The 14061-nt window shown below is 36.7% G+C and overlaps 1 protein-coding gene across 3 annotated transcripts in view; it reads right to left on the bottom strand.

Moving 5' to 3' along the window:
* Positions 1–497: 497 nt before the first annotated feature.
* Positions 498–14061, bottom strand: part of Slc35a3 (solute carrier family 35 member A3) — a 45265-nt gene continuing 31701 nt past the window's right edge. For all 3 annotated transcript variants that reach the window (XM_052730867.1, XM_052730866.1, XM_052730868.1), the window contains 3 exons: positions 9419–9537; positions 6173–6306; positions 498–4598 (listed from right to left, as the gene is read on the bottom strand). In XM_052730867.1, the coding sequence (XP_052586827.1) occupies positions 4508–4598; positions 6173–6306; positions 9419–9537 (344 nt within the window). In that variant the 3' untranslated portion in view covers positions 498–4507. The remainder of the gene's footprint in view (positions 4599–6172; positions 6307–9418; positions 9538–14061) is intronic.

The following is a 14061-nucleotide window of genomic DNA, read 5'->3' on the forward strand; positions in this document are numbered from 1 at the left end:
GCTTTCAGGATTTTAAATTGTGTGTGTGTGTGTGTGTGTGTTTGTGTGCGCGCGCGTGTGTGCGTGCGTGCGTGCGCAAGTGTGCATGTGGGTATATACACACGAGTACAAGAACTGGTGGAGAACAGAAGTCTCAGATCCCCTAGAGCTGGAGTTATAGATGGCTGAGGGCCTCCTAATGTGAGTGCTGGGAACGAAATGTAGGTCCTCTGGGATAGCAGTAAGTGCTCTTAACCATTGAGCTATTTCTCCAGTCTCAAAAGAAACACTCTAACACAGAAAATAACACTGGAGTTTCAGTTAGTGCTTTTCATGAGAACTTAGCAAAAATACCTTTGTTTGTAAACTACTGAGATGTTATCCTTTCTGGGCTCTTCGAGTATTCCATGTGTGGCTACATCAGGGTAGAAGTGAGGATAAATGTGGGTGCATGTCACAACAGAAGCAATTACACTCAGGCAGTGAAGGAAAGGTCCTGAGTAACTACTGAACCTGGCCAGGAGCAAAGAAGCATTTTATTCCAAACAAAATCCTTTTGGGCTGTGATCACTCTATAGGCAGAGAAATTTTAACCACTCTGGCTAAAACAAAGAAAAGGAAGCAAAATTACATGTGATACAAAGTTACCGAAAGATAAAAATGAGCAATTCATTCCTGAAATATAAAAATAGGAAATTAATCCACAGATTAAATCAGACACAGGTAAAAAGGGAAAGCGGAAATATAGGAAAAAATATATATAGTTATTTATGAAAATAATCTATTTCCCTTATCTATTAAATATAGGTAATAATGGATACCAAAAAACTGCCATGAGGAATTTATCATATAAAAAAAAACACTTAATAAAAGACCAGTTTATACATTCCTTTGAATTATATTCATAAAAATTTAAACATACAAATCACATTCCCAAACCCCAAAGAATCACTTTATGTAAATTGAAGTACAGACATAGATCAATTTAGGGTCAAAATCATTTTTAAAATTTTGTTTTAAATAACAAATTATGTCCTACAAGAAAAGAAACAACAAACAGACATTTATATACAGTTGTTAAAGTCTCCAACCTGAATCATGGTGCAGATGTCACAAGTTACTTAAACAAGTGCTAGTTGTAGATACTTTGATAGGATACTTAGTATCAGTTTGCTAGATGATGGATTTAAAGAGCAAATGTCAAAACAACCAAAAGCTAGAATTGTAGTTACTCAGTTATTCTTTAAAAAAAAAATTCCCAATTTCAAGTATGTGTTTAAAGTTGTAAATTACAGAAATATTCTCCATAAAAGTCAGGTATTTATTTGGTAAAGCAAGGCACATAGGACCAGATTGTGGTAAAGGTGCGTTTTCTTTGGCCCTATAACTACTTTAAATATCTTGGAGATTCAATATAACATAAATACTTTTTCTAAATTCCATGTAAAGATATATCTATACAAATCAAATCTTTTTACAATGAATGTTTAAATAGAATGAATGATGCTAAAGCCTTTCTTTACAAACAAAACAAAACTCAAATGGGAGTGATAGCACACACCTTCAATCTCAGGACTTGGAAGGCAGAAGCAGGCAGATTTTTGTCAATTCGAGGCAAGCCTGCTCTGCATAGCAAGTTCCAGGCCAGCCAGGGCCACAGAGTAAGACCCTGCCTCAAAAAGAAACAAAAACAAAACAAAACACCTAAATGATTGTATAAATGACAATTACAGTCTACTAGCTTGATTTGTAAGAATAGTCAGCATTCTACTTAAGTGTTCAGAGCAGAATGTCAATTTCCTCTTGGAATTTCTTAATAGACTCTGGTTTAAATATCAAACTGCCTTTTCTTTACAGGAAATTCTGTGGCATTCCATAGAAACTGATGTAAACACTGAATTCTGCATTTTTAAACTATATATTCCATTATAAAAGTAACTTACAACTTGGAAACCATTCAGGAAAGAGCTGCTATGCTGCACTGAGGGCCTGCTGTTGCATCCAGCTTTCTGCCAACTTTAGTGCTGTGCCTAACTTTACTGCGGCTCTCAGCTGGCACTCTTCCTCTATGAATTCACACATTCCATATCAGTGAAAAGAGAAACAACAAGTACACTCTAAAAGCACAAAATTTAAATAATACAAAAGTTACTAGAAAAGCATGACACAGCCACAGTTTTGAACATTATCAAAACAAACCATGTAACACAAAGTTTCAGTATCAATATATATGACACAATGTAGACTGCAAGCCCATTTTCCCCTAAATGTGATTATTTCCCTATAAATTTTAAACTATACATTCAGCCCAATAACATTTTTAACTGACTAGAAAAAAAAATATAAATGACACCTAATATAAATTTCTGTAGGGTTAAGACAGGGACAGACTAGATTTAAGTAACCATTAACTGTGAATTCACACTGTATTAGCACAGTTACCCACACAATGCTTCAATGTGAGCTGAACATGAATCTGTATTCATAAATTTTGAACATCTGCAAGATCTAGGTTGCATTTAGTCATAGGTCCTAGGACATAGCTTGAATGCTGTGGTGGCCATACACTTGCTCAAAATGGAGTTATTCAATCTCTATAAGTTATTCAATCACTGAAAAACCACAAACCTGGCATTCAGAAAACCTGGTATCACTCTGTCATCGCTGGTGCAATGACTTTAAGCACTCTTTAATTTTCAGTACTTTGAAACTCTGAATGGAATTGGTTAGACGAGTACACTGTTAAGAGTACATGTGCATTAACAAGATCAAACAGCCAGTCCAAGTTAGCCAAGGGTACCTTACAGGTCTTAACAACAGTTCTTTTGAGTACTATTTAACAAAACTCCATTAACAAAATCTATTAGAACTACATAAAAAATAGTCATCTTCTTATAGGTTTGTATTAGAACAAACTTTTAAAATATATACAAGATAAATGAAAAAATAAAGTAAAATACATCTTATATTCAATAGGTAATTCTGCATATAGTCAATAATTAAATAAATTATATTCCAAATATAGAATGTATTTTTTGCCTCTCACTTTGTTTTACTATTTCTAATATATTCTCTCTTTTGAATCAGCTTATTAAATAACTCATAATTTATATCCTCAACTCCAGTGTTAAAAAGAGACAAAAGTTGCTATTTTAAAGCAAATGGTTTTTGCTTCCCAGCAGCACTCATGGGGACATAGAAAGGGAAATCAGAATGCCACCACCTCTTCCAGACACATGATCAGAGTATTCCTAGGGATAATGGGCTTTTAAGACCTAAAAACTTCTAAACAGCCTTTGAATTTAAATTAGAGTACCACTTAAAATAAAGTAGTGAGCTGGGCAGGGTGGCCCATACCCTTAATCCCAACACTCAGGAGGCAGAGGCTGGTAGATGTCTGTGAGCTGGAAGCCAGCCTGGTCTACATAAGGAAGCCCTGCCTTAAGAAAAAAAGCAATAATATGACAGTAGAGAATGTCTGTAAGGAAGTCAGCTTGTTCTTGGCCCACTGATATGACTAATACTATTTTTCGATTGTTGCTTCTGTCAACAGAAATTCCTACTGCAGAATAAGAGGAAAATTCTCCATTTCCAAACTATATACAGTATATGCTTCATAGTTCAGATGTCTCCACATGGAGAGTGGACAGTAATCATTCTTTTATTTTCAATTATTAAATGAGTACTTAATCCCTTTAAATCATTAAAAAAGTTTTAATGGCAACACACACAAATTCAATTTAAAGTAATAATAAGAATTTCTCTTCTATATGGAAAATAAATACAGCTGGAAAATGATGGTAAAACGTCCTCAGTGTCAAAGTCCCCGGCTCTTCTAGCATATGACAAAGCAAACTGCATTCAGCTGACTCAAAGCAGTAAATGGTCTAAAGATATACAGAGAAATAGATTCTCTCTACACTAACGTTAAATATGAATCAAACTCAGACTACTATTTCATCAAGTTTTATGTAATTGAACAAGTAACATTTAGCAATCCTTTGCTTAGCAATCTTCTGTATGAATATAAAAATCCCAGATACATGAAAATGGTTTTAAATTATATTTGCTTGTTCACAGCTTTATAGGCAATTATAATTTTCCAACTTTGAATAGTTCATGTAATTTGATATATCTGTGCAGAAAGAGTAAGACTGAGAACATGTGATAAGAGGAAGTAGATCTACCTTGCAAACACTGGTATTTGCATTTGTGTGCTCTTGCAAAGGCTGCACTGGACAGTTCTGCAGCAACCAAAAGGGTGAGGTCATTATGAGCTCGGACTTCAGGCCTCCTCCCGTATCCCTCTAATGCTACGCCCTGGACACACTTCCAAGTTTGGGTTTCCAGATGATATACATGTTTCATCCTGACGTGTACACATTTTCAAACCATTTTTGAACAGTATGATCAGATTTAGCATGATGATATCTTCACATAATCTGCAGAAGTCCTCTGTGCAAGATTAATTTTGTTGAGATTCCTCCTAGGGCACCATCGTGAAAAACCAGTTAAAGATAGCACATGACTATGCTTTAGTGGGATTTCCTGCAGGTTTGGGATCATAACCGTACAAGAAAGTAGCTGCTATTACAAGGATGGCTCCAAGGAAAAAGACACTAAATAGGATGGAAAAAAAGAAAGAGAAAAGTCAGATTAAAAGCAAATTAGGTTCTTTCTATATATGTAATATAAAAACAATTGCAATCTGGGAAAGAAACATTTTCATAACATAGAGGTAAACGCTGAGTACGTTCTATGCTCCAGGCGCTTGGCTAAGTACTTCATGCCTTTGGGAAAAGGGTTGTAAGCAGGAGGTAGGATGCAGTGAGACACCGGTTGAGCTGGCACCCTCAGCTACCACACTGTCCTCAGTGCTCTACCTCACCTAAACGTGCACTCTCTGTGGGACTCGTTCAGCAGTAAAATGCCTGAAGCTTTAAAACATGCAAAATGGAGAAGGAAAAGTTCATTCTTTTATGCTAAACTTAGGTGAATTCAGTCCAAAATCCAAAGCAATAATAACCAACGCTCAGGACCAATATTTACAGGATGTTTCACGGAAAGGAATCAGACCACAAGTTTTCCTCTTGCTTCGATGTATGGAGAGGTACAATCTACTTCATAAAAACTGGACATAAGCCAGACTAGCAATCTTAACTTGCTACATACGTATTTTTTAAATACCGCCAGAGGCATGGATTAGTTTGGGCTTTAAGATCTCTATTAATGGTTCGAAGTCATTACCCTCAACCTAAAAAATAAAAATTGAAAAGGACAGGAATCACCAGTCTTTTCCCTGCCTATAAAAACAGAGGCTGGCTTTACTTGTTACAGGACTTCACTGTGTGGGTAAGCTGGCCTCAAAGCTCCTGTTGGACTTCATGTTAAAGACATGCCAGTGAGGTCCATCCAACATCATCCTCCACACTCTTCCCTTCCATCCATTCCTTTTTTTTTTTTTTTTTTTTCTTGGCTTTTTGAGACAAGGTTTCTCTGTGTAACCCTGGCTATTCTGGACCTTGCTCTGTAGACCAGGCTAACCTCGAACTCACAGAGATCAGCCTGCCTCTGACTCCCAAGTGCTGGGATTAAAGGCGTGCGCCACCACCGCCCGGCCCCATCCATTGTATAAATGTGAGTCCTTGACTCCTTGTACTTGTCCATGACATTGTCATGGTAGGCACTAGTCCTCAGCCACAATTCCCTTTCTATCAACAAGTGTTTATTGACAATGTTTTTGGTCTATTGTCCAAGATTCACTCCCCTAGAGTGAGCTACTCTAATGCTTATCACATGTGATTAATTAATACACTATCTGCATATTTATTCCTCTGCTCAGTTATGTACTCTTCATTGATTACAAACAGAAAAGTATCATACTATGATTATTTCAATGATTTGAGCCCCCTCTTTAATAAGGATTACAAATACTTTCATTGAACCTCATGTTATAATTTATCTTGTGTCTGGTTTTCTAGTCACTGTGACTTTCTTGAACATAACTGTCTCATTCATATGCTTCTTTTTTTCCAGAACCCAACAGAGTGATTGCAGGCACAGGGTGGCCATTTAACAAACTTTTGGAAAATGAATAAGCAAACCTACACAGAATCATAGTAATACGAACAACAAAATAAGACATACAGGAAGAAGCAAGAATGGGAAAAAATAAATAAAAAGGAATATTTACCTGGTTGGCACAAAATCTTGCAACCAAAAATAGGATATAATTGTTGACAATATTATGGATAAGGAGGTCGCAAATCCTTTTAAAATATTATCTGCATACTTAATGACAGCAGCTATTACAAGGCCTCCAAGTGCCTGTAGAAGTTTTAAGAGAGCAATTTTTAAATGAACATGAAACTGCTTTTCAAAACAATTTCACCTCTCAGGAAAGCTTTAAAGTTTGTTCTATGCAATTATATCCTAGCAAATGATTCATATGAACATAAAAACAACAGACTTTCAGTTTTGTTTTCTAGCCCTCAACATAATCATCAAAGCAATCTAAAGTTTGCTGTAACCAAATCTGATCAGATTACAAAAAGTCTATTTTCACCAAATTCAATAATTAAACACTTGTTGTTTGGACAGCTGAAGGACAAATGCATATGAGGTTTAACTCTGAATAAAAAAAACCCTTTTTTTACAACCTTTCCAACAGTCTTCTCACTTTGCCTTCTTTAATTTTCTCTCCATTCCATTTTCGTTTTGTTTGTTTTGTTTTGTTTTTCAAGACAGAGTTTCTCTGTAAATCATTCCTGGCTGTCCTGGATCTCACTTTGTAGACCATGTTGGCCTCGAACTCAGAGATCCGCTTGCCTCTGCCTCCCGAGCACTAGGATTAAAGGTGTGTGCCACCACCGCCCGGCTTCTCTCCATTCTAATCTACCTCTTATGGTTGTCAGGGTGAACAGTTTGGTTTTGTTTTTTGCAGTACTGGAGATTGAATCCCAAACCCTATCACATGGTAGGTAAGTTCTCAACCACTGAGCTATCCCCACAGCTTATAAAGAACCTTCTACCAAATCATTCTCAAATTCTAGACTGTGGTTACCTACAAATGGGAGATGGGGAAAGCTGGAGAGGTGACTGAGTTGTTAAGGGTGCTTGCTGCTCTTGTAGAAGACTTAAGTTTAGTTCCCAGCACCCATGTCAGGCAGCGCACAACCACCTGTAACTCCAGTTCCAGGTGTTCTGATGCCTCTTCTGACCTCCGCAGGCATTGCATGTACACGGTGCACACACATACACATAAAATTAAATAAGTTAAAAAAACAAAAACAAAAACAAACCATAAGAGTGATGGGTAGCTCAGTAGCAAAGTACTTGCCTAGTAGGTATGAGGGCCCTGGGCTCAACCTCAGCAACTCACCGGACTTTACTATACAAAAACCCAAAATTCTGCAAAACCCCAAAATGCTCCCAAACCCAACACTTCTTTGAGCACTGACATGAAGCACAGATGGAAAAGTTCACCTGCCTCATTTCCTGAGTTAGTCACACAATGCAGGTGCATTCTAAACTGCACTAATTTTACTTCCAGGCTATGTGAATGTACATACATAAAACAAAAGTTTGTTTAGACTCGAGTCACAGTCACAAGATATCTCATTATGTGTATGCAAAAGTCCCAAATTTCCCACCCTTAATGAAAATCCAAAACAGTTCTCAAACAGATAATGGACACTCAATCTGTCTGGCCTGGGTTTGTCTCCTACCAGACCCTCCATATCTGTCCAAATCAGGGAGCCACTCTGCCTTTCTTGAATGATGGAAGTCCAATTCATAAAAAGTCACGAGTTATGCCCATTTGGCTTACTATAAATTATGTTTGAATTGATATTTTGGGGAAATACTGTTATTCATCTATTTATTCCCTGTTAGATCCTTCATATCAGTTACATCACTTTTTAACTGTTGCTCTTGGATAGGCATGGTGGCACAAGCCTTTAATTCCAACAGTCAGAAAGACAGAGGCAAACAGATCTCTGTGACTTTGAGGCTTGTCTGCATAGTTAGTTCCAGCCAGAGCTATGTAGAGAGACCTTGTCTCAAAACACAAAGCTAAATATATTTAAAAATTTTTTTTCTCTTATCTTTTAGCCCTTTCTTGAAGGACAGCTTCCTCATACTGGATAAAATGTATCACATATAAGTATATAAGTTCTCTATGTTTACTATACCTCCACTTTAAATTTTCTCTAAATTTCTCCTCTGTGTCCTTTCCTCCTTTTATGAAAAGGGAAATACCCTTCCTACTTTTTATTTATTTATTTATTTTGGAGACAGGGTTTCTCTGTGTAGCCCTGGCTGTCCTGGAATTCTAGACCAGGCTGGCCTTGAACTCACAGAGATCCGCCTGCCTCTGCCTTCCCAAGTGCCGGGATTATCGATGTGCACCCCCCCCCCACCCCTGCTTCTGACTTCTGAAGAACCACTCACTGTCTTTGGACACTTCCCTCCTTTCCAGGCCCTGTGACTTCAAATGCCTCTAGGAGAGTAGGCACTGAGGAAAATGACTTCTCCCTTCATTTTCATATTTTCAGAATGTCAAGATGTACTTCTGGAGATGAAATTATTCAACTCTTAAACAATTCAAGCCATATTCACACTGAAGAAATTTGACAGAAACGTTCTAACATGTAAATACGAAATGAAACTTATAAACTTGCATAATTATCTCAAGCAGCTCCTTCCATCTTTAAAGGGCTGACCACAGCTTTTCTATGCAAAGATAATTGCAGCAGAAAATTTGAAAGTTATAGTTACTCTTAGTTTTGACTTTTTTTTTTTTTGAGACAAATTTTCTATGTAAACCTGGCCTTCCTGGAGTTTGCCACGTAGACCAGGCTGACCTTGAACTCAAGAGATTTGCCTGCCTCTGCCATCTGAGCGGTGGGATTAAAAGGTGCACACCACTATTTAACTCTTAAACATTTTCATGGAGCTTGAAAGACGATTCAGTGACTAAGAGCACTGGCTGCTCTTCCAGAGGACCTGGGTTGGTTACCAATACTCTCTCACTTTCGTGGCACACAGCCATCTGTAACTCCAGTTCCAGGGGATCTGACCCTTTTTCTAACTAACATGGGCACCACGCACATAGCTGGTTAACATACATACATGCAGACAAAACAATGATACACATAAAAGTAAATAAACCCAAAAGTAACATCAACAACAATAATAAAACACATTTTCATGGCACTGAACTTAAATACAATGGAGTTTTTATTCATGACCCTTTTCCAAAATCAGTTTTCATTAGGGCATTAAGAACAGTTGTATTTTAACTTCCCTGAATAAAGTAAATACGATGAGAACAGGAAGGACCCTGCCCCTTAAACACCAGCACACCAGAACCCAGTACTTTAATTCTCTGTACAGAAGCAATACTCAGTAGCATTAATAGAAGACTTAAATGCTTTACCTGCAGAATAACAACTATCCATGTCAGTTGACTATATCCCTGAAAAAATCCATTCTTTGATACCAATTCTCCATCATAAACGTATACACCCATTAATCCAAATATACTCCCAAAGAAACCTAAGAGAAAGTAAAACATGGGTCAGATGGCAGTTTTTCTGGAGAAATATTTTTCTGTTGACAATCCTATCTCCTCCGCCTGCTCCAATTGGCAGGGTCCTGGTTTACACTGAGACTAACTCAGCATGTAGCACAAGCTGGGTTGGAACTCCTGGTCCTCGTGCCTCAGACTCCCAAGGACTGGGGCTACAGGCCTGCACCACCCTGCACAACTTAAATTTCTTTTTACAAAATCTGAATACTTAAAAAATATTTCACTCAGCCAGGTGGTGGTGGCACATGCCTTTAATCTCAAAACTCAGGAGGCAGAGGCAGGCAGATCTTTGTGACTTCGAGGCCAGCCTGGTTTATAGAGCTAGTTCCAGGACAGCCAGGGCTACACAGAGAAACGCTGTCTCAGAAAACCAAAAGAAAAAAAAATTCACTTGATTTATATATAAGCAACAGAAGTATGCATATTACTATATGATGCCTACAAAACCAATATATAAGCAGATAGGCATAAGACTATTTTAAAAAATAATTTAACAACCTTCAAACAGTACAATAATATTTATATTACAGGATTAGATTGCTGATTCATTCAAATATTTATAAAATGCCTGCCTTTAGCATTCCATTGTATCTTGAATTTTCCTATTGCTATGACCACATTTTATGAGTTACATTCATAATTACATATATGAAAGCTCATATATAAGACTAAGAATTTCTTTTGTATTCACAAGTTTCAATGAATGCAGGCAATGAAAACAAGTTATGAAAGAGGACATAAAGCTAAATATTTTTCTACTTCTAACTTAGTCATGGATTTTTGTTTGTTTGTTTTGTTTTAGTAGTGGATACATACATAAAAATATACTTGAGGGGCTGGAGAGATGGCTCAGTGATTGAGAGCACTATCTGCTCTTCCAGAAGACCTGGATCTAATTCCCAGCACCCACAGGGCAGTTCACAACTGTCTGTAACTCCAGTTCCAGGGCTTCTGACATCCTTACACAGATATACATGTAGGCAAAACACCAATGAACACAAAATAAAAGTAAATTATATAGATTAAGAAATACATATATTTGATAGTAAAAGTGTAAAATCCAATGCAAAGCACCACAGCTTCTGTTCCAAATGCCTACTCTACTCTAACTGTACATAAGTTCACTGAGTTGTATAGTCTTTGGCCTGATTACTTTCCATGTGTGATGTTATTTGGAACTATTTTTCAAGTAATAAACTTTTTTAAAAGATATTTTTAAAGTACAATACTTGTTAACTAAAACTTCCAGCTAAAAACTGGTCAAACCCAGCATCAGATTCTGTATTTACTAATGAAGTCTCACTGATAAAGAAAATTGTCTTGGTGAAATTCACTGCTAAATTCCATTCCAGACCCTGAGCTAAGATTTCCTGGAGCGCTGTTGGCCTATAGGAACCTACAAGGACCACAAATCTTACGGTACAGCTTTAGAAGAGGGTACAGGGGATAGTTTTTAAACAAAACCACAGCTAGGTAGAGTGGGAAGAACATGAAAAGTGCATTTGTACAAGCTCTAACCTTTTAATGTGTCTCATTGTGAGTATGAAATTAACCATGGCATGTGACTTTAAAAATATGCCCGAAGGCATATATTTTAAAATTTAATTTACAAATTTAAAATTTGGCAATTACTAAAACGTATATTTAGTACTTGTTAGAGCTCAAATGCCATCTAAAACCCCCAAGTGTTAAAGAACTGTTCTCTCTCTTAGGCACTATTAAGTGTGAGGTCTTAGGTCATTGGAGCATGCCCATGATCAGGACTGTGGATCCCTAGTCTTATCCCCTCTATCTTTGTTTCTTGGCCAATTATGAATTATATAGTTTCCTCTGCTTTGCACATCCTGATATACTATCCTGCCTTGCCACAGACCCAAAGTCAATGGACCATCAGCTAGAAGCCCCAAATTTTAAGACAAAGCAAACTTGATCTCTTTATACACTGACCTCTCTTGGGTGTTGGTTAGTGACAGAAAGCTATCTAACACACACAAGGACATGTATTATGTCCGTATATATAAACAGACCTACTACATTCTAATAGTGGTCGGACAGTCCACTGTCTAAACGATATTATCACATATGTATGTAACACTTGGCGTTCCAAATGCTTTATGGACACTAACATACCACAAGCCTCTCCAGTAGATACTTGCAAGCTCATTTTTATTGATTAAGGAACTTCCCCAGGTTCACATATGGAATAGACTCAATAGTTGAATTCAGGAAGTGTGGCTCTGGATCTTCTTTTATTTCACATTTTCTATCTTCTGAAGCACACAACCTTAATTATACTATCTAATCAAAACAATAATTCATTCAATCAGTCTTATTCTCTGCGTTTGTTTGGTTTTTACATCTGCAACCAATGCTAAAAGTAATAGCAGTGGCATCTATGTTTTTTCTATAGGATAAATTCTTACTCAAACATGGAATTATTGTTTCAAAGCATATATTGTTTCAAAGTGCATGTGTGTGTGTGTGTGTGTGTGTGTGTGTGTGTATCTTGTAGGCATTACTAAACTGAGATCCAAGAAGGTTCTAGTAATATTTTCTCTTAGCAGGCACAGGTACGAAGATTTTTGTTTTCTTCTCACTGGCTGACACTTGTAGTCTTTCATTATTGAAATATTACAGTTTCAAATTTTTATTTATGATCCTAAATTGTTTATAACTTATAAAGATTCTTTCTAAACTCACTTTAGCTTACCCTTTTTTCTTTTCTTTCTTTCTTTTTTTTTTTTTTTTTTTTTTTTTTGGTTTTTCGAGACAGGGTTTCTCTGTGTAGCTTTGTGCCTTTCCTGGAACTCACTCTGGAGCCCAGGCTGGCCTCGAACTCACCGAGATCCGCCTGCCTCTGCCTCCCGAGTACTGGGATTAAAGGCGTGTGCCACCATCGCCCGGTTAGCTTACCATTTTTTTTTCATTGAGTATTGTACTATCACACCAAACCAAAGAGTAAAATATCAAAAAAAATCCTAGAACTATAAATTCTGACTTGTCTTCCACTTTCATCATATAATTCAACAAACTTTTAGGCAACCCACAGAGACCGTAACTATTTCTTCTTTTCTTTTTGCAGATATATATGAATAGCTTACTATGTACATAAGGTACTTCATTCTAAATACATGAATTCTCCGATTTACCCCTCATAGAAACATATGAGGTAGGTACAAAAACTAAGAACTACATTTTATTGATGAGGAAAGCTAAGCACAAAAAGTTGAGTAACTTTTTGGTGGTCACATGGATGATAATTGATGAACTTAAGATTTGAGCAGTATACCCTGAGAACCAAGGTTTTTAACTACTCTGCTATAGATGCACTCTTTAGGAAATGGCAAATCAAACTGCTTGATATTTTCAAACCTGTGAATGTGTCTTCTAGACAAGAAGAACAATTAAATTTTGCTTTAAAAATATTTACATTCAATATTTCTTATATTTACAACAATATTTCAATATGTTCTCATAAGAAACATAGCTTTCTACAAATTTTGTAGAAAATGTGACAAAATCAAGTTTTGGGTTTTTGTTACTGTATTTACTTGAAAACAGCTGGACTTGTGGACTTTAATCAAACTTGGAAGTGTTGACATGAAATACTAGGCCATTAAAAAGTACAACTTACTGTGTAGGACCTAGAGAGGTCCATATGTCTGATGATCAAGAGAGACATGGTATATCTCTTAAGTTGATGTCAACTGTGGGGGAAAAATATTTTTGGGTGTTTGGGGAAAAATGCCAAAGTCCCAAGGAAAAAGAAATACAATAGAACATTCTGATTTACAAATAAGCTACTCTTACATACACAATTTTATATGTAGCATTATCCAAGATATAAGCCAGGATAATAATTAATGTCCAAATCCTTACTCAAGAACTTAATAACAGTATCATAAATAATTTAAGTATTTGTTCAAAGGGAATCCTACCATAAAGGAGGTTTTTTGTTTGTTTGGCTGGTTGCTTTTTTCCCTTTCTAAGCTGTTTACCATCAATCAGGAAAAGGGTACAGGAAAAGGCCAAAACATTACACTGAAATAAAACATCATGTTATGACTTTAAAAGAGATGAAAATTGCTCCATTTCCAACTCCTTCCATTTTAGGAATAAAATGAGTAAGTTATTTGTAGCATCTTCACAAAGGAAGAGGCAATAAGGACAAACACACTAAGACTCCATAATTGAGGGCAGGAGCAAGCTACACTCTCAGATCATCAACTTACTTTTCCATATCATGAGGCAAGGCATTCATTTCAAATATAACTTTCTAAGGGCAAGATCATTACCAGGTCCTTGTATCAACAGCACATTTGCATTCAAGGCCTAGGCACTTCAAGACTTAGGGAAATATACAAATGTAGAACATAAGTCCTTGTCCAGTTTCTTTTTAAGATAGGTCTCCTTATGTGCGCTGGTTGGTTTCAAACTCATGCTGACACTGCCTCAGCCTCCTGAGTGCTGGGGTTAGAGGTGTAGGCTAG

Source organism: Peromyscus californicus, unplaced genomic scaffold, assembly GCF_007827085.1.
Source record: "Peromyscus californicus insignis strain IS unplaced genomic scaffold, ASM782708v3 Scaffold_9__1_contigs__length_137607984, whole genome shotgun sequence".
Classification (NCBI taxonomy): Eukaryota; Metazoa; Chordata; class Mammalia; order Rodentia; family Cricetidae; genus Peromyscus; species Peromyscus californicus.